This window comes from Lynx canadensis, chromosome B1 (assembly GCF_007474595.2).
Source record: "Lynx canadensis isolate LIC74 chromosome B1, mLynCan4.pri.v2, whole genome shotgun sequence".
NCBI classification, from domain to species: Eukaryota; Metazoa; Chordata; class Mammalia; order Carnivora; family Felidae; genus Lynx; species Lynx canadensis.
In genome coordinates, this window is record NC_044306.2 from 85,908,452 (window position 1) to 85,930,302 (window position 21,851).

The window sequence follows — 21,851 nt, forward strand, 5'->3', positions numbered from 1 at the left end:
ACTGTTAGCCATTTCCTATGCTTTTCCTAATTGAAATACAATATCCTATATTCTTGTCTCTAATAGTTTTTTCTTTATGTATTTTGGTATTTGACTACTTAAAAAATAACTATGTTGTTTTCATCATAGATTATACCTTTTTCAGCATAAAGGGAATCACTTTAACTTAATGCCTTTTCCCCTGCGTTATTCTATCTGATTTTTATATGACAGAAAAAAAAGTAGGGTAAAGTCTAGAACCATGTAAAACAAAACATTAGAGGTGATTATCGTGTGTGTGTGTGTGTGTGTGTGTGTGTGTGTTTCAACCTATGAATTGCTTATCTAATTAAATGTTTAAATATTTTAACAAAGCAGCCAAGATTGGAAGCTGCTCTGTTCCCTTCTTTTCCTCTTGTCTTTTTTCAAAAGTTTTATTTATTTAAGTAATCTCTACTCTCCACATGAAGCAGGAACTCATGACCCCAAGATGGTACTCTTCTGACTGAGCCAGTTGGGGCCCCTGTTCCCTTATTTTCTCTGGGCCATATTCTAGTTGCTTTGTATCCATTAGAATGCAAGTTCCAATGTGTTAACAGGTATCCAAAACAGCAGTGGTTTAACATTTAAATAATAGGCTGGTAGGGAGACTCTTCTCCCTAACTTCATTCAAGGCTTTGGGTTCCTTCCAACTCATTGCTCTTCATTATTCATTAGGCAGAATTGGCTCCTGAGTCCTGTGTTACTGTAGCAACTTCATGGAGAAGGAATGAAGGAAAGTGAGAGAAAGAGGGAAGAGGAGATGAGACAGACAGGCAGACACACACACACACACACACACACACACACACACACACACGCCCATTATAGGCTCCCGACTTCTTTGGGCTATCTCTTATCTCCCTGACTATGGCGGCAAACACCACAGATTGCTCATCCATGTGCAACCTCAGCCTCTTTTTCACTTACAGAGCTGTGATATTGTTTGGGCCTGCAATGCATCACCTAAAATTACTTGACTTCCAAGACTGCAGCTAATTCAGTAGGGAGCTGCATGTGCTCAGAGTTAAGACCTCTCCTCCCAGTCTCAATGCCTCTGTCATCAGGGGCAAAAGAGAGTCCCAGAGACCCTAATGGTCAGAGTAAGACACCCACCCCTCGCCCTCACACCTCCATCAATAAAGCTCAAGAAAGAACAGCGGTGTTCCTGGAGCCCCTGACAAGATAGATACACATCCGTCTGTCTTCCCAACGCTCACCATGTTGTCCCCACATTCTACGTTGAGACCATCAAAGTTGATCTCATTAAGCCCTTTATCCCAGCCCCTGACTCCCACGTTAATCCTCTTCTGGACTCTAATCCACACATGGTTCTACGCATTGTGCCCCCCACCTTTCCAGTTCTACTCCCCAGCCTTCCCAGTGCCCAAAAGCCTTGACTGCTCACTAGAGCTCACGGCCATTATAAGCATTGTCTATGTCTTCATCCCTTAAAGTTTCTTTTGCCCTCTTTCTTTCACTGAAATTAGCTCTTGCCTGAGGACACTGCTTCTGAGACACTGAGGACACTTGCCTGAGGACACTGTTCTCAAAGAGTGGTGTTTTCTCTCCCACACCATTTGTTCTCAAGGTAGGGTAGATGCCCACCTTTCCTCTCATTGTTGCTTCCAAATCTTTCTCTCACCTTTCTTCCCAAGATGCCTCATTATTTACCCTGACGATATCAAGTGATACCCCACTTTCTCTCCTTCTGCAATCATCTTTAAACTCTCGGGTCACTCTCCCTCATTAGCAATAATTGCCATGTTTCCGTAATCTCCATTTCATGCAACCAAATCTCTGACCACCACCTCCCAAATTTCCAGGCCGTTGTCTTTAGTACCCCAACTACTGTAATCTTTTGACACACCGAGACCTACAATCTGTTGATTCATCTACCTTTTCACATGCCTCCCCCTCACGGTGTTCTTCCTCATCAGGTTTCGATTCCATGGACAATCATTATAACAGCTCCCTAGTGTACACCCTCAAGTCCCTTGGTTCTTTGTCAGTTATATCCACTTGGCTAAATCACACCCTGGTGAAATCCTGTCCTCCTTTTACTCTGCATCTGCCTCCTGATGACTGAATGTGGCTGGAGTGAAATAAACAGCCACGGTGACGGTCTCACTTCGAATTCATGACCCCCTGAACTCCGGCAGGCCCTGGAGGCTGCATCAGAACCATGCTACATTTCCCTGTCCTGTCTGCCCTCCTGCTCTCCCAGGAAACTATTCCATACTTCTTTCTCTTCAGGCCCCAGTACCTCCTCCTCCCCTCACTCTCAGTTGATGACCGTACTTCCTATTTCACTGACAACTAGAAGCAATGGGAAGAGAGCTTCCAGAAGTTCCATAGTCAATGGAAATCCCACCATCGTTGGGGTAGCTAAGGGCCAGGCATCCTGAGTTCTGTCCCATTATGGCTGCAACTATCTGTGCTTCTGGCTGAAGCCCACCTTCCCCTCGCATACCGGATGCCATTTCCTCTTGTCTACTTTCACACGTATCTCCAGTTTTCTCCCTTTTCCCGGATCACATCCATCTGTATACAAACATTGTGTTTCTTTCCCATCCTATGAAGGAAAATGAAGAACTCTCTCTCTCTCTCTCTCTCTCTCTCGCTTCCACTCCCACCCTAGTTACTGCCCATCATCCTACCCCCTCTCATGGCAAAACTCCTCGAAAGAGTTGTCTAGATGCCCTGTTTCTAAGCCCTCTCCTCCTGCTTTCTCCTGAACCCATCCAGCTCTAGGCTTTCACTTCACTGCTGCACAGCCACTGGCGACTGCACACTGCTGAGTCACCGTCCACCCCGTCCTCATCCCCCTCGTCCTGTTCAGCAGCAGCTGACAGTTGATGCCTTTCGTCTCCTTGAAACACTTTCCTCACTTGGTTTCCAGGTTCACACACACACGAGTTTCCTCTTGCCTCACCAGCTAATCCATCTTAGCTTTGTTACTGTCTTCTCTCATTTATTCACCCTGTAACTTGGGGTGCCCCAGGATTTAGCCCTTGGACCTCATCTCTTCTCTACTCATCCTCATTCCCCTAAGTGATCTCCTGAATCTAAACAGGGCTCTCTAAATGTATATGTCCAGGTCAGGCCAGTCCTCCTGCCAGACTCACGTGTGGAGCTACCTACTGAGATGTGTGAGAAGCACCTCAAATCTCATACATCTCCAGCCAGACTCCTAGAATTCGCACCAAAGCTTGCTCCCTTCACCTTCTCCGTCATAGTAAATGGCTATTCCCTTCTTCTAGTTGCTCAGAATATCATTATCTCTTTTTTCATGTCCTACATTCAATGTCAGCAAATTCTATTTTCTTTCCCTTCAAAATATATCCAAAATTAAACCATTCCTCACCACTTATCCTAACAATATTTTCTAAGCCACAGACATCTCTCCCCTGATCTCCCTTCTTCAGTCTCAGTTTCTCTAATTCTGTTTTTCACACAGCAGTTAGAAGGAACCTGTCCTGATGTAAATCAGATTATTTGAGTCTGTGCTTATGGACTTCTGTTGGGTCTCCACTTTGCTTCAAGTAAAAGCTAAAGTCCTTACAACGGTGGCTTTGTGATTTTATCACCTACTACTCTTCCTGTCATTCATTTTGCTTCAACCACACTGGGCTGCACGCTATTTCTGGAAATAATGGGTGCACTCCTGCCTCGGGGCTTTTGCACATGCTCTTCTCGCTGCACCAGAGTTACTTGCAGCATTCCTTCCTTTACTTTGTTCCTGTCTGTGCTCACATGTTACCTCCTTAGAAAAGCCTTCTCTGATCACCCTGTTGACAGTTAAAACCTCCCCAACCCAGCCATCATCAACACTCTGTATCCTTTTTCCCTGCTTTATATTTTTCTTGTACTTACCATCTTTCTAATAAAATGTATAATTCACTTATTCTTTTTTTTCCTTCCAGTAGGATGTAAGTTCCAAGGGGATCAGGAGTTCTGTCTGTTCTGTGCATTGTCATACCCACAGGACATGTAACATTATTTAGTTTAATAAATATTTGTTGAACATATGAATGAATTGAGTGGCCAGGCGACTGTTCTGGCTAGTGAGCTGTAGAAGCCCCTGACAAGAGCAGTCCTGCCCAAAGAAAAACTCAGGCTTTCCTTGGAATCGTAAATGAATTCTGAACACTTCGTCACCGTGTTGCAGGAAGAAACAGCAAGTTGCTTCTATTCTTCACACCCCACTGTCTACTGAAACCAAATGGTTTGTGATCTCTCAGCTATAGCCCCGTCTTTCCATCTGTAGAGAATATGCAGTATTCCTAGTATTGCACTGTGAGGGCAGTGACAACCCACACAAATTGCCAACCAGTAAACTGACCGGTCCCAGACATCTGCCTATTCACTGGGTCAGCTGGATCGATTCGGGGGCCCAAATTAGGAGGCCTTCACAAGGTTGCTGAGAAAAAATTAGTTCCGAGCAGCAAATCCTCCATCTAATCGTGACTGAGTGATTGATATGTGCAGATGAAATTGTGGCTTGGATCTAACAGTGCCTTTTCACCCTTGTCATTTGTCTTTCACTGTTGTCTGGCCTTCCCTTGGAGGTGGATGGAGGGAAGACACCATATATCTTGTGCCACCAGCCAGTCACTAGTGAAGACTGCAGGTGTAGAGCCTTGAGTTCTGCTGGTTGTATCATAAAAGGCCAGGGACTTGTGCATGGGTGGGGTACAACACATTGCCGAGGACTGCCAGAACTCCTCATAATTACACAATTCTCTGCGATGATTAGCCAGCCAGTTGGGTCTTTCCCTAAACCTCCACAGCCCTGTTTCAGCCAGCCCAACCATCCATAAAACCCAAATCAACTTGTTTGTTTGTGTTATTCTATTGATGGGTGTCCCTGTTGTCAGGATAATCCATATAACATGAAACTGTTGCATTTGAGAGATTCAGTGACAGGTAACTGGAGACGGAGAGGTGTTGTGACAGACCCTAGAGATGGAGCTGGCTGCCAATTGAGCACAGGAGCGATGGGGCTCCCTCCAACCCAAAGGGGAGAAACAAAACATCCTATTAGAGAGCAGCGAAGCAGCAGGTTCACTTTCCCCTGTTGTATCTTGGGGTGGATGGTCCATTGAGCCTTGGCAGGGAAGTATTAGAATATTACAGTTTACTAGTTGCTTCCTATCTTCAGTTAGGTAGAATTCAGGCAAGACACAAGTTTTGTTCCAAGCTGTCATATCTGAAAGGTAAATGGAACCAGCAAGATGGATATACAGTGCTGTCAAGAGAGGCCACTTTTGCCCATGGCCGGGGATCCAAGACTTCTGGGAACCAGACACTTAGGCACCCTGCTGGATTTCAAAGACTGAACCCTCTGCCCTAGGCTAAGGCTGATGTGCGCCAAGGCCGGGATGAAGGAAACATGCAGGAGATAAGACTGGGACAGTATTTTTATCACTACATTTTCTTACTCCATTTTGTAAGTGAATCTTACTTTTGCTCTCACTATAATGCCAGCCCTAATCTCTCCCTTGAACTTCAAAGCCTAATCTCTCCCTTGAACTTCAAATGTTTGCCACATATTTGGAAACCTCATAAGCATCACAATTGCTCTTTTCCTGTTTCCCCAATTCAGACTGAAGAAATCTAGTGGTCATGTCTGAAGCCTAGCAGGGATTCTAGTCTCCCTCTTTCAGTCAGTGCAAAGTCTTTCCAATGAAAGCTCTCAGATATTTCTCATCTTAACCCCTACTTCCTAGTCCTTTCTGCTATGGCTTATTCTTTGGTCATCTCTCACATGAAACTGCTATCACTATAGTTTCCTAAATGGTGGTTTCTCTGGCCTCAGTTTTGCCTTCCTGAAACAATATATGGCTACGAGAATGATCTTTCTGAAAAAAAATTTTTTAATGTTTTTTATTTACTTTTGAGAAAGAGCAAGACAGAGCACAAGCAGAGCAGGGGAGGGGCAGAGAGAGAGGGAGACACAGAATCCAAAGCAGGCTCCAGGCTCCGAGCCATCAGTACAGAGCCTGACGCAGGGCTTGAACCCATGAACTGTGAGATCACGACCTGAGCAGGTCAGACACTTAACCAGCTGAGCCACCCAGGCGCCCCCAGAATGATCTTTCTAAAACACACATTGCACATGATAGTCTTCAGCCGTGTTTCTCAACTGAAGTGGTAGCCTGTAGTGATGTTCCAAGGTATGTAAAGTCATCGGAAAAAAAGGTTGGGAGGAGGGCAGAACATGACTCCATCCATTATCTTTATATTAAAACAAATACATTTTAACTAGATTTATTGTGGTGACCATTTCACAATATAGGCAAATATTAAATCATTTTTAAAAATTTTTGTATAAAGTTTCTTTATTTTGAGAGAGAGAGCGTGCGTGCGTGAGAGCAGGGGAGGGGCAAAGAGAGAGAGAATCCCAATCAGGCTCCATACTGTCATTGCAGAACTGGACAAGGAGGTTTGAACTCACGAACTGTGAGATCATGACCTGGGCCGGAATTGAGAGTCTGACGTGTAACTGATTGAGCTACCCAGGCACCCCTGAAAATTACTTAACCGAAAAACAAAACAAAACAAATATATACCGTAGAATGGGCTGCAAAACTGCACACATTTTAAAAGAACTTCACAGACATTTCATGACTGTGGTGGGCTATTTCAGGTTACGCCTCCACCCACATCCCTTTTATTCAAATTTACTGCCATTAGAGGGTTTTTAGAAGAAATGTTTGAGAAACTCTGGTGTATAGGGAAAACTTCAAGGTCTTTATCATGGCTTATCAAAACGATCAGCAGAACCAGATTCCTGTTTTCACCTCTGAATTTTCCCACTATTATCCTTGAGATACTGAATAGCTTCTAGGGGTATAGAGACCATGTTTTGAATGCCTCCTTGCATTTTGCACAGTGTTCCAAATAGAACACTTTCCCTTGCTTCCCTTGACTGCCTAACTCACACTCCTTCCAGAGTCCCCTCAGGCAGCACATCCTCCAGAATGCTTCTCTGTCTTCTCCCCCTGCCCCCCATCAACCCACCCCCCCCCCCCAGCTGTCTGGGCTCTGTCCTCTACGCATACTATTATCACTACAAGTTAGGGGCTGAAACCTTATTCAGCTGTGCTCATATTTTCCTTTCATTTCGTTCTAGAAAGACCATTTTAAAGTGACCACTTGGGCCTTCTCTCAGAAGCTCATTACCTCTCTCAGAAGACAGAGAGATTCATCTGAATGGGGAAATTGGTCAGACTCGACTTATATAGACCACACTGACAGGGGGGCAGAATGGCTTCCTTAAAAAGGCAACTTGGGCCATCTCTGGACTCTTTCTCTTATAACATCTCTTATGTACTCTATGAAAGAAGGGCCAGTTCTCCCTGCTTTTTCCCCCGAAGTAGTGAGCACATGTGACAAGTCACCCCCTTTGTGGGTGTGGCCCCACTGTTGTCCAGCAGCTCTTTTGATAATGGGGTGGGTGTAAGTTAACTTGGATAGGGAAATAGGACATCCCAGCACACACTGCAATGTACCCATTGTCAGGCAGCCCCAAATAAAACTGACAGCCAGTGTTTGGGGCTGGTGTTATCTATGTGTACCCAATAAGTTAAAACCCTAATAAGGAGAAGGAAATTTGTAACATCCGAAATATCACAATGATTTAAATTATCAATTAATTTAGTTGTACCAATTAGCCTATAAACTTCCTGAAGGCAAGAACTACCATATCTTTTTTTATTGCTGTATGTCCTTTGACACACAGTAGGTGGCACATAAAAGGTGTTTAATTATTTTATTTGTTAACTTTTTTTCTGATTATAGAAGCAATGCAGCATGATAGAACAAAAGAATTTTATAAAAATAGGAAACAAAAAGTGATTCAACAAACTAAAGATTATATATTAACAGCATGTAAACTTGTATACTTTTTCTTTTTTACTATCTGTACATTTTTTTTTTAAAAAAAGGAAATGATTTTATGTACAGTTTTGTTTTTAAAGAACAGTTGTTTTGGGGCACCTGGGTGGTTCTGTCGGTTAAGCGTCTGACTCTTGATTTCAGCTCAGGTCATGATCTCACGGTTCGTGAATTCAAGTCCCACATCAGGCTCTGCACTGACAGCAAGGAGCCTGCTTGGGATTCTCTGTCTCCCTCTCTCTGCCCTCCTCTGTTCATGCTCTCTCACTCTTTCAAAATAAATAAATAAACATTAAAGAAAATAAAATAACAAAAATCAGTTGTTTGTGCAACATTAAATATAATGTTCTTATATAAGATGATTTTCATAGCTGCATAGTATTGCATTGATAAATGAATAAAAAGTAGCCCATTGATAAGTAATATTTCTCACACATTTATCAAAGCATTTTTTCATGTGCTTTCCCACATGGTTTACATGCATTATTGCATTTCTTCTTCCCAACTCTGGGGCAAGAATTTTTTTTTTTAAGTTTATTTATTTATTTTGAGAGAGAATGTATGTGTGAATGGGGGAGGAGGAGAGAGACAGAGGGAGAGAGAGAGAGAATCCCAAGCAGGCCCTGCACTGTCAGCACAGAGCCCAACTCAGGGCTCGATCCCATAAACTGTGAGATCATGACCTGTGCTGAAATCAAGAAATTGGATGCTTAACCAACTTTGCTACCCAGGCGTGGGGCAGGGATTTTTATCCATTTGCGTATGAAGGAACATAGGCTAACAAGCATTAAATAGCTTGTCCAAGGTCACTTGGGTATTAAGTGGCAAAACTAGGATTCAGTTATATATGATTTAATACCAGAGCCAATATAACTTTTAAAAGGATATTCTGGGGGCGCCGGGGTGGCTCAGTAGGTTAAGTATTGAACTCTTGATTTCGGCTCGGGTCATGATCTCATGATTTGTGACATTAAGCCCATGTCAAGCTCTGCACCAACAGTGTGGAACCTGCTTGGGATTCATTCTGTCTCCCACTCTCTCTCTCTGCCCCTCCCTCACTCATTCTCTCTCTCTCTCTCTCTCTCTCTCTCTCTCTCTGTCTCATTCTCTGTCTCTCTTTCTCGAAATAAATAAACTTAAAAAAAAAAGGATATTCTGTAATTTATTTAACATATTTCCATTGTTGGGCATTAAGGTTGTTTCTTGTTTTCTTACAATAATAAGTAATGCTGCTTATATTAAACATCCTTTGAGCCAAATCTGTGTATATATTTCTGGTCGTTTTTTTCAGATAAATTCTTAAAAGCCAGTATTTTGGCTCAATTGGTTTTTTCCTTTAATTACAAATCTAATACGTGCACAAAATAAAAAATTTGGAAAATATTAAATAGCACAGAGTTATAAAGCAGAAACTATTTATAATAATTCCACCTTCCAGATAGTACTATTTTAACGTCTTACTCTTTCTCCAACCTTTTATGTGTATCATATGTACATATTTATATATAAACTATATACATGCACATATGTGCATGCACACACACACACACACAGGCACACAGAGAGTGTTATATATAGCTACATCAAAGCATATATTTTACTTTTTTGTTATGTATTACAGAAAATTGTATGATAGTATTGATACATATATGAGCATGTACGCATATGCTTTCTTTGCAGGTAATCAATTAATTAATTGTAGAAACCATATTTTGGAATTTAAGGAGAAAATTCTACGTTTAAAAAATAAAACTGAAAGAAATCGCCAAGAGCTGATCAATGCCTTGAGTAAAATGAAGTATGAAATGACACAGAGAGAAAATACGTCCACGGACTTAGGTTTGTGTTACTTTTGTTTTTGTGTGTCGTGGTTTGTTTGTTGGTTTTGTGTTTTGTGTTTTGTGTTTGGAAATTTAGATTTTCTGCTTTCTGATTTTAGGACATTTCTCCCCAACCACTAGAACTAAATTAGTACTTGCTCTTTTATTGTGAGACATACAAAAAATCAGGTAAGAGATAGCACTGATACGCCTCTTCTCTGTAGCCCAGAAATGGTCTTCCTGTGCTTTCTGTGTGAAATGCACCGCCTTCGTGTTCCATCCAAAAGACACAGCCATTGCCCTGAGGCTCACTCTGACCCCTCCCCTCTCCCTCTTGCTTATTTCCATTTCAGTCAGCAAGCAATCCTGTAGGTTGGTAATCCTATGTACTTCACAAATCTGTCCACATTTTCCTATCACCATCTCTGCTGCTCTAGTGAGGACATCTTCATATTTCATCTGAATGACTGCTAACACTTCTATTTTTCCCTCTCCAGACTTGTTCCCACCTGTCTATTTCCACCATAGACAGTGAATGCTCACTCTACTGTATATCATCCTGCAGTGGCTCCCATTTCTCCAGGATAAAAAGTCCTGCCTCTGTTTCTCCTTTTGTAGCCAGGTACTCCTTGCAACCACTAATCAGTTCTCTGTTCTTATAGTTTTCCCTTTTCCAGGATTCCATACAAATGGAATCATACAGTGTGTAATCCTTGGAGACTAACTTCTTTCACTTAGTTGTTACGTGACCAATTTATATATAAACCATATACATGCACACATGTGCATGCACACACACACAGGCACACATTGAATGTTATATATAGCTACATCAAAGCATGTATTTTACTTTTTTGTTATGTATTATAGAAAATTGTATGATACTATTGATACCTATATAAGCATGTACACATATGCTTTCTTTGCAGGTAATCACTTAGTTGTTATGTGACCAATTGTTGCCTTTATATTGCTGAGTAGCATTTCATTATATGGTTGTAGATTGGATACAGTTTGTTTATCCTTTTGCCAATTGAAGGACATTTGGGTTTTCATTTTTTGGCGATTACTAGTACATAAACATTCATATATAGGTTTTTTTTGTTTGACGAGAATTTTCTTTAGCATATATATATATATATAGATATAGATATAGATATAGATATATATCCTGAATATGTATCGGATGGATATGTGATTTGGAAATGTTTTCTCCCAATCTGTAGCTAGTCTTTCCTTCTCCTTGTGATGTCCTTCAGAAAGCAAACATTTTTAATTGTGATGAAGTCTAATTTGTCAATTTTTCTTCTTTTTTATTGTGTTTTTGGTGTTATCTTTAAGAACTCTACCTACATCATGGTCATGAAGATTTTCTTTTATATGTTTGTTTTTAATTTTATAGTCTTGGCTTTACATTTAGGTCTATGAAGTCTTTGAGTTGGTTTTTATAAATGGTATGAAGTATAGGTCAGGATTCAGTCTTTTTCATGTGAGTGTCCAAGTATTCTAGCACCGTTTGTCAAAAAGATTGTCCTTTCTGCATTGAATTACCTTTGTACTTTTTTTTTAATCAACTGACAAAATTTATATGGGTATATTTCTGGATTCTCTATTCTATTCCATTGGTCTGTGTATCTCTTTTTAATGTAATACCATGCTGTCTTTTTTTTTTTGTCTTATTTATTTATTTTGAGAGAGAGAGAGAGAGAGAGAGACCAGAGGAGAGGCAGAGAGAGAGGCAGAGAGAATCCTAAGCAGGCTCCACATTGTCAGTGCAGAACCTGATATGGGGCTCGATCCCACAAACCGTGAGATCGTGACCTGAACCTAAATCAAGAGTCGGATGCTTCACTGACTGAGCCACCCAGCCACCCTAATATTATGCTGTCTTGATTACTGTATTATGTATTATGAATTAAATTAGATAATGTGAGTCTTTTAATTTTGTTCTTCTATTTCAAATTTGTAGAGGTATATTCAAATGAATGGTACAAGTAGAGTAATTAAATGTTGAGCTACAAAACAAAGTTATAGATACAAACTTTAATGTGATATTAATCTGAATAGCAGATCAGATCAATTATAGCATGTTTCCATTATACTTCATTTGGAACTGACAGTTCTGTGAGTCTCTGGTTATGTAGCTCAGAGTGCTAGACTTAAATATTACTTTTTAAATAAATATGAATCATCACTTCTAGGCCTTTTGGCTAAGATCACATGTATTATCTGTTCTTACAAGTTTAAAGAAATAGGAATCAATAACATTTGAGCTATAAATTATAGCCAAATGATTTTATTAATTCACATTTAATATTATTTCTCTTATATATTGAATACTGAATTAATCTGATAATTACATTATGAAAATTGTACCAAAGAGAGAAAAATCTCTATAGTCATGAACTTAGAAACCCTATTTTTTTCTCTTTTTCAGTTGAGAAGAAAATGAATACATTGGGTAAGGGTGAAACAGTGTCTAATAATACATTTGAAGTCCTAAAGTTCTTTTTCCCTCATCTAAGGAAAGTGGGCAGAATTTATCCTGATGTAATCATTGGCAAAGAGAAAACAGGTGGTAAGCAAACTTAGATTTAGAAAATCAAATATAGCTATTTTGATCTTGGGGGACAAGCTTTTAAGTTTTTTTGAACACTTCTCTATTATTATGCATGCTTTTATGTTTTAAAATGTAATCCATTGATATAATACTCTGATACATAGACCACCAGCCTATGTGGCATTAATTTGGACTGCCAGAAATCAGTACATTATCTGGAAGAAGAAACTAGTTCAGTAGATATTTAGAGACTTGAATTCAAATTCAATTTTAATACAGATGTTTTAAAAACAAGTCATTATAAGTCACATGCAGATGTGACTTATATGAAGCATCTGGCAACCCTTATCTCCCTTGGTTTTGATAAGTGCATTCTTATTCAGTTGTCTTCCTATTCCCCATCTTTCTGGGGACCAAGGTCAGCAAAGTCTTTACAGAAGAGGTGATGTTTGAGCTAAGCCTGAAATAATAAATTTAACCTCAGCAGGTATTAAAGAAGAGAAAAAGCATTTAAGTTGGAAGCAGGGATATTAGGGCGAGTCTGAGTGCTTGCCATTCTCACAAACCTCAATCATTCTAATGAGTGAGTCACTCTAGGCCAGCGGCAGGAAATTACAGCCCTTGGGCCAAATCTGCTATTTTAAAATAAGGTTTTGGTGGACCTGGTCAGTGTTCATTGTTACTTGTCTATGGTTGTTCTCCCACCACAGTGGCAGAGTTGCGACAGTGACAGTATGGCCTGAGAGACAAAAATGTTTACTATCTGGTCCTTTACAGAAAAAGCTCATTGATCTCTGTTTGATCTAGGTAGTTCCTTGGGAATATGTAGGATTGTTTGATATCACATGCCTCTGCCAAGCCTGTTGTGTTGGGATGGGGATGCCAGACGGCGGTGTTTAACATCTGAATTCTCACAGTGTTCCATATACTGAGTTAGTATGTTTTCTTTCATTATCTCATTTGATCCTCACAATCCAATATGATTATCTCTCTTTTACGCCTAAGAAAGTTGAGGTTTAGAGATATTAAGGTACTTCCTGAGGTCACACTTGAGTGTCAGGTTCCCTCTTAGGAGTATTTTGAGTGTGGCATGTAAATGTGTACATATACATGCATGTGTATCTGTGTGTACATATGAGAAAGTGTGTGCTACACAAAAGCTATAGGTAACAAGAGGATGAGGTGAAAGTCGTAGAACAAAAATCCATTACATAGAAACCCATTACATATAAAATATTGGATAGCAAGAATAAGCACACCCTTGAATAAACATCAGCAAAGATAAGCAGAAGCCCAGTAACTAATAGACCCTAACACATAAGACATTTGTAAAAGCACTGAAGACTATAGCCAGGTCTACTGGGGAATCTGTCATCAGGCTTATTTATTCTGTATTCTGAGTATATCTCAAATAATTTCTGCTCTCTACCCTCTATTAACTATTCTCCTTGAGCTTTCATTTCTTGCCCAGTATAATAGACTTGTAATTTTTCTCATGGTTTTAGTGTTACTACAGTCAATCCATTCTTCATATCCTCCTCAGAGCTATGTACTCAAATGTATACCATGCTCAACTCTTGCTTAAAGTCCTTTGCTGGATCGTCAGTATATTTAGGATGTTAGCTCCTTGCCATGGTATATGCACAATAGACCATATCTTTCAAATCTCAAATTTTGCCACTTCCCTTCCTTTCCAGCAACCCCAAACCACTTACAGTCCCCACAGATAGGCCAAGTGATTAGCACATGCTAATCACTGCCTGTAATGAACATACCACCTCCTGTCAACCACAACTCACTTGTCATGGAAGTCTTTATCCAATATGACTTTTCAGCTTAGCTAACAACTTCTTTGTGCAGTCCTCCACGTCCTCAAGGGACCGGCCTCTACCAGGTCTCTACTAAGCCCTGGGAAATAGTGGTGGGCAAGACGTGACCCTCATCCTCCTAGAGACGTGTGAGAAAACAATTACAGTATAAAGTGACCAGTGCTATGACAAGGGAAATACAAGGTGGGGCAGGTAATCCATACTTGGGGAATTAAGGCAGACTTTCTGGACGAAGTGGCATCTAAACTGAGACATGAAGGGTAGAAAGAATTGGAATAGGCTGAATGGGGAAAAAGCACGTGATGGACAGTGGAAAAGTAGAGGATGTTCATCCAGGTAGAAGAAAAGGAAAGGAGAGGTCTAACAGTAACAGCAAGAGGGCCTAGAGAAAAAGTGTGGCATATGTGCCCAATTGGAGCTGGAAGTTTGGGGCAGTGAGACATGAAGCAGAGGCCAATAATAAAGGGGCTTGGCCATTCACTTATTCACTCCAAATATATTGCTGTTATGATGTATTCTAATAACAAAAAGGATGATAAGTACTATGTAAGACAAATATATAGCTGGTACACTCAGCCTCATTTAGAAAGAATGAGTAGAATTGGCACAAGGAGACTGAAGAAGAATGTTCTAGGCAGAGAAGGAATGGTGTATGTGCAACGATTTGGAGGTGAGAGAGTCCTGTTTGGTCAGTTTATGAAGCTGAAAGATGATTTGTAGACAGTTGAAATAGAAGACGTAGGTTGGCACCAGGTCACTAAAGGCCTTGGAAATGTTTGTAAGCGTATTCCTTATCCTAAGGCACTGGAAGTCATTCCAGCAATTGCATTTTATTTTTTAATTTTTTTGTTATGTTTATTTATTTTTGAGAGAGAGAGAGAGAGAGAGCAAGAGAGAGATGGGCAAGGGGCAGAGAGAGAGGGAGACACAGAATCCGAAGCAGGCTCCAGGCTCTGAGCTGTCAGCACAGAGCCCGATGTGGGGCTCAGACTCACGAACCACAACATCATGACCTGAGCCAAAGTCGGATGCCCAACGGACTGAGCCACCAGACACCCTTTCAGCAATTGCATTTTAGAGTGGATCCCAAATTTGAAACTTGATTCCTGCCTCACACCACCCATAAAAATCAATTCCAGATGCGCTGTAAGCCTATATATAAAAGGCAAACAGTTATTTAGGAGAATATCTGTTATGACTTGAAGATAAATGAAGATTTCTCAACAGGAATCAAAACACTAACTATAAAATAATAGGCGGATAAATTATACTATATTAAAATTAAAAATTTCTGTTCATCAAGAGGTAAAAAGTTGAAAAGGGAACCCAGAATAGGAATTGATATTTGTAATACGCATAACTGACAGAGCATTTATATTCAGAATCTATAAAGTGCATCAATAGATAAGAGAAATCCAGACAACTCTAATAGGGAAACAGGTAAGAGCTTAAACAGAGATTTTACAAAAGAATATCCAAAGACCTATAAACATATGAAAATATGTTCAACTCAATAGTAGTCAGGGAAATACTGATTCTTACTGTTCTCACCAAGGTTCAATAATTTTTTGTTACATAAATGCTTCTCAGTTTGTTGTATACCAGAGCCCTGATTGTTTCCCCCTGGTTCTATTATTGCCAAGTTCTATTATTGCTAAGTTCCTCACTTAGCCATTCTAGAAGTCCTTATCCCTGTCTTAACGGAGGGGAAACTGAGACTGGAGAGGTTGTGTATCTTGCCCAAGTTCATACAGCCAGGCACTGGTGTTGACTTTGCGCAGACTTCAGTGATAACAATCTTGGTAGCTATTTAGGATGGCATGAGGTCTGTTCCACCAGTGTTCCAGTCAATATTGGGCAATAAAAGTAACTCAGGGGCATGGATTCATTCCATCAAGTCACTTGGAAATTACTTCGTACATTTTTTTTTTCCACAGATGAAAATATTTCATAGTATTTTTCCTGTTTTGGGTTCCAGTGTGTTCTTAGGAAGAGTAGACAATCGGCCAGTGTGTCACATTTTGTATCCAGTTAGGTAAAAGCTATAATAAACAGAGAGTAGTTACTTTTATTTTTCACTACACTGAAACCCTCCAACATGAGAAAATCTTGGAGACTACTTAATGCATTTACTAAGAATCCATTGCAAATTGGAATTTGCTTAAGCACAAAATGAACTTTGTAATAAAAATTAATAGTAGTTTGGATTATTTTTGTAATACAGTTTCAGACACTCTTTTTTGACCATACAACTAACCCAAGCATAGTGATAAGCATAGACATTAATGATAAATTATGTTTTTTCTCTGTGGTTCAAAATGATGATTCCATGCACCTATGTCTGCAGTCTCTTTTGCGCTGGGTATTTCCACTGTTAGCAGAGGAAATCAAAGTTACCTGAAGCAAACCCTGAATTCTGTTGTCTCCAGGATGACTCTCTCAGAAGAGAAGGACTCTGTGGTGATTGTCTCGGTGGCAGATGTACGTATGAAAAATAAGTAGCTCTCCAAATACCCTTCCTCCACGGTAATCACTGTATCGTTTCAGATGTTTTTCTCAAATTTAAAAAAGCAATTCATAGATGCCAGTTTTGGATAGCAGACAATGTATTTGAAACTTGTTTGGCACCACTGAGAAAGAATTAAATATGTCAACCTAAAAAGAAAAGATAATGGTTACATGCAGAGAAATAAGATTGCATTGTTAAATATGTTACTAGGAGCCCTGTGTACTATATGGTACATAAATTATATTTATAAACAGAACATCAAAATTGAAGCTACAGTAGAAAACAAAAACAAAAACAAAAACCCTGCCCAGCCCAATAAAAGGTTGGCATATGAATCAAGAGGTAATTTCTGTTAAATTAAGTAACAATAACTACTATGAATATTGAAGCACTCCTTTCTGTATCTCAAGGATTGTGGACCATTTTTATATACCTTATTTGTAGCCTGCATTACATCCTTGTAAAATAGGTATAGCTCTCCTGATTTTACAGGTGAAAAATCCGGGCTTTATAGAAAGTAAGTAACTTGCCCAGTAATTAATACAGCAGATTCAAGTCTATGTCTAATAGATTCTCTATCTTGCGTCTAATGCCATGTAAAACTATAAAGCACTGAGTAAATATTAACACCATAAAACCTTTTGGAGGGGAATTTGGGAGTTTGTGTTAGATTTAAAATGTCTATATCCTTTGTCTCAGAAATCTCAATTCTGGGAAGTTATCCTAAGGAGATAATAAGGAAGAATTCCAAAATAATAAAAATATGACAGTATGTGACAGTATCTATAGTCGTTGAGAACACAGACTCAATCTAGATTTCTCTGCTTCCTGGCTTGTGAACTTGAACAAGTTCCTTCACTTCTCTATGCTTCACTTTCTTTCTCTGAAAACAGGCATCATAATATTACCTATGTCATAGTGTTGTTTTGTCAATTAAATTAGCTACTGTATTTAAAGTATTTGGAATGATGCATGACACATAGTAAGTGTTCAATAAGTAATTGTTTCAAGGATTTTCAGTGCACAATTGCTTTTTAAAAGCATAATATTGGAAACCACCAAAAATGTCTATCAATAAGAGGCTGGCTAAATACTTGTCTACATTGTGATAATCTGCAGTGCAATTGTAACCATTGAAAAGAGAATGAATATCTATATTCGCTGACATGAAATTATGTCCCTATCATACTGTTGAGTGGGAAAAAAGTTGTAAAGCATCTCATTTAACATAATGTTATCTATGTAAAATGCGATAGAAGGAAGGAAAGAAGTAAAAAAAGATATACAGATAGATGAAATGTATAAAGAAAAAAAATGAGCAAACCTTGGAATAATGGTCTCCAAAATATAAATAATGGTTATCTCTGGATAGTAGGAGATGTAGGGATCCTTTGTCCTTTCTTTTGAATTTTCTATAATAAACATGTCTTTGAATGCAGAAAAAAACTCAAAATAAGCAATAGAAGAACTAATAGGAAAATATAAGTAAAAGATTAAATAGTCATTCTGTCCAAGTTTAGTTTCTTAATATTGGAAGAATATACATAATCTCCAAAATGTTTTGCCACATTTCTGTATATTACATATTACAATCTTCATTTCTTTGCTGCTGACACATGCACATATGCCTTTATAAAATGTTTAGACCAATGATAAAATATTAGGGACAGATTTTAAAATGGAATGTAGAATGTTTAAGAAGTGTAACTTTAGTACTATGTTTAAAATGTAATATGTTTCAGGGAACCTGGGTGGCTCAGTCAGTTTAGCATCTAACTTTTGATCTCAGTTCAGGTCTTGATCTCGGGGTCATGGGTTCAAGCCCCTTGTTGGGCTCCACGCTGGGCATGGAGCCTACTTAAAAAAAATAAGTAATATGTTTCAGTATGTAACAAATAGCTGGTGATTCAGTGTATGGTTATCTTAAGAACCTTAAGTACTGTCATAGAGTTATCTGTATCATGACAGATATATATTTTTTAATGTTTATGTATTTTGAGAGAGAGAGGGAGAGGAAGAGTGCGCGCGGGGAAGGGCAGAAAGAGAGGGAGAAAGAGAATCCGAAGCAGGCGTCATGCCCAGCAGGGCTTGATCTCAGGCATCCCGAGTTCATGACCTGGATGGAAATCAAGAGTCATGCTCAACTGACTGAGCCACCCAGGTGTTCCTTATGACAGATATTTTTAAGTAAACAATCTGACTATATACATTTCAGGGTACTCAGATTTGACAATACAATTGTCATCATTCAGACATTTTTCAGAATTTTGTTTTGAGAGTGCTTGTGGCCCTGAAGCAATATCATTTAAATGCCATCACTTTTGTAAAAAAAAAAAAAAAATGCCATCTGAGAATAAACTACCGAAAGATATTTACAAATGAGTCTGCCATCTAATCTAGCACAGCATTTGATGAAGAGTAGGCAAATAAGTTTGTTAATGGGCAAAAATTTGGGAATTAGGCTGAGTAATACTGCCTGGAAAACTGTGGTATAATATTGAGGTACATTTAGTACCATATAATACTCACAAAATGAAGACATCTTCAAAAAAAGCAGTTCTTAGGGGCACCTGGGTGGCTCACTTGGTTAAGCGTCCAATTCTTGATCTCAGCTCAGGTCATGATCTCATGGGTTCTTTAGAATGAGCCCTGACAGCACAGAGTTTGCTTGGGAATCTCTCTCTCCTTTCTCTACCGTTGCTCACACATGCGTGTGTGTTCTCTCTGTCTCTCTCTCTCTCTCAAAATAAATAAACTTAAAAATTTTTTTTAAACTTCTTTTTAATGTTTAAATTTCAGGTGGGGGGGGAGACCCAGAGAGAGAAGAAGACACAGAATGTGAAGCAGGCTCCAGGCTCTGAGCTGTCAGCACAGAACCCGACATGGGGCTCAAACTCACGAACCACAAGATCATGACCTGAACTGAAGTTGGATGCTTAACCAACTGAGCCACCCGATGTGCCTCTAAAAAATTTTTTTTAAAAAGAGCAGTTCTTAGAAATAAGCCATCCCATTTTTAGGACAAAACTGTTTTAGATACATAGGTTTTTGCATACAAATTTTTAAGTGCAAATAATGTATAGTGATATTTTGTATTGTGACAAAGGAAGAATGAAATATTTTAAGTATTCCAGTCAGGTCTTTTAGACACAAGGATATTTTAAATTCTTTTATAGAAAGTGAAAAAATAAAAAAATTCTTAGGACACAATGACATTCCACACATAAACTAGATTTACATGTAGCAAACATATCAGTAAAACTATGAGGCATGCTTAATTTCAGTAAAATATTTTTCTCATTTTCAGAGAAATGAAGATTATTTAAAATCTGTTGTTGACATGATTACAAAAAGGTGAGTACTGTCTGATAAGCTTAAAAATAGCTGTTCTTTCATTTTTTCTTTTATTTTTTCTGCCCAATTATTTTATTAGTGACATATTCTTCTTGATGAGTGTAGCTGTGTAGATGGAACTACTTAGAACTAAGGGTAGTTCTAAGCTGTGATGAAGTATAGCTTACAACTTTTTCCAATTTTCTAGGTTATCTGCCTCATAAAATCCATCTTTTTCATGTTATGATTGTTATATCTATTCTCCCTGAAATCCACTTCTTCTGAGAGAAGCCTACTAGATTATTTTTTAAGTGATCTTGTGTTCCTTACCATATGAAGTTACACTCTCCGCCTCTGCTTATGATCTCCTACTGGACGCAGCCCAGGAGAAGCAAGCACATGCTGACGAATGTACATGAGGTGATTCATCCAGCAAGACCCTATGGAATTGGTCCCAGCCTGTTAGATGTTTATGTTCACGTGGGTGATACAACTGGTAAAAAACAAATCACAACAGGGAAGGTTACTTCCTGAGAAGTAAGTAACAGGCTGAGTCTAAAGGTGTGAGTAGATCTTCTTCAGGTAGATCCAAAGAGAAAGGGAATGCCTGGCAAAGAGAATTGCTTGAGAAGGCAGCAAGGCCAAACAGGAGTGTGCTAGAGTTTTGGAAATATAAGTATATCCTGAGGTGTGGATATTTGGGCTTGAGGAAGAAGTATCAGTGGGAGCTAAGGCTGGCTGTAATAAGATCATGAGGAGTCTTGGATACCATGCTAAGGAATATGCACTTGATTTCACAGCCCAGAGTTGCAAAACATGGCCTTCCAGCTGAATCTGGCTACTAGACGTGTTTGGCTTAGACAGCAAAGTGTTCTGTGGTTTTTTGTTTGTTTGTTTCCTCACCAAATAGCTCAAGGGGATGAGGCAAAGTTATTTTAGTCAAAAGAATTCCAGCTAATAAGTGTAGAATGAATAGAATTAGAAAATCACCATTTTGAAAACAACTGAGTCAGGCATGTCATTAAGTGATGGGGAGCTTTACAAGGAAGGTGTACTAGCCAGCATCCAAACAGGAAAACCTTTGGTAATTCAGATAGAATTTGATACAAAGAATTGGTCAAAAAGTGTTTACAGGGGCTGAGAGAACCAAAGAGAGAAGAAAGGAAATGGGAGAAGTATGAAGGAAGACAGGAGTATATATACCGCAGGATCTGATGTTGGGCTGCATCTGCTGCTGTGTTGTTGAAAGAGCCATGATCGCAGGTTTGAGCTGTGCCGCCTTCCAGTTCTCCGTTGCTTCCTGCTACTCTATCCTGTTGCTGCTGTGGCCTTCACCAGAACCTGAAAGTAGGAAGAATATCCTCCTTGTTGACTGCCTTCCAGTCTCTTGATACTGCCTCCCATGGGCAGAACCTATGTCGAAGATGTCTAGCAAGGGGGCCTGGGATTGTGGCATGCAGGAACCCTCCCCCTATAATACCTGGGAGAACAGAAGTGTGAGAATGGGGGCTGAGGGCACATGCGCAATCCGCAGGAGGGGGTCAAGTGCCCCCACCTGAACCTGTGATCAGTCACAGCACCCCTGGAAGTGAGACAGCGAGACAGTTTGTGCCTTCCGTTGTGATGTAAATGAAATACACCATGAAACAACTCTAGGGAATTATTGCCCACCACTCTCCAAAGTATAACACAACACAAACACAAAATACAACATCTACTTTAAATCCAAGTTTGGCGTCTAAACACAGTGAACAAAGGAAGCAGTCTGGAGTAGCCACCAGAATGAGGACGGAGGACATTCTGTAAGACAAGTGACCCCGTTCTTTCAACAAGACTTGTTTGAGAACAAGAAGAAAAGAGAAACTGAAATGATCGGTCTG

General features: G+C 39.5%; 1 protein-coding gene and 1 pseudogene across 1 annotated transcript in view; both read left to right on the forward strand.

Moving 5' to 3' along the window:
* MGAT4D (MGAT4 family member D) overlaps positions 1-21,851 on the forward strand; it is a 52,291-nt gene that overhangs the window by 10,904 nt on the left and 19,536 nt on the right. The window contains exons 2-5 of the mRNA XM_032593067.1: positions 9,601-9,759; positions 12,178-12,318; positions 16,477-16,610; positions 19,946-19,992. Coding sequence (XP_032448958.1) covers positions 9,601-9,759; positions 12,178-12,318; positions 16,477-16,610; positions 19,946-19,992 — 481 coding nt within the window. The remainder of the gene's footprint in view (positions 1-9,600; positions 9,760-12,177; positions 12,319-16,476; positions 16,611-19,945; positions 19,993-21,851) is intronic.
* Positions 11,931-12,053, forward strand: LOC115513247 (annotated as a pseudogene).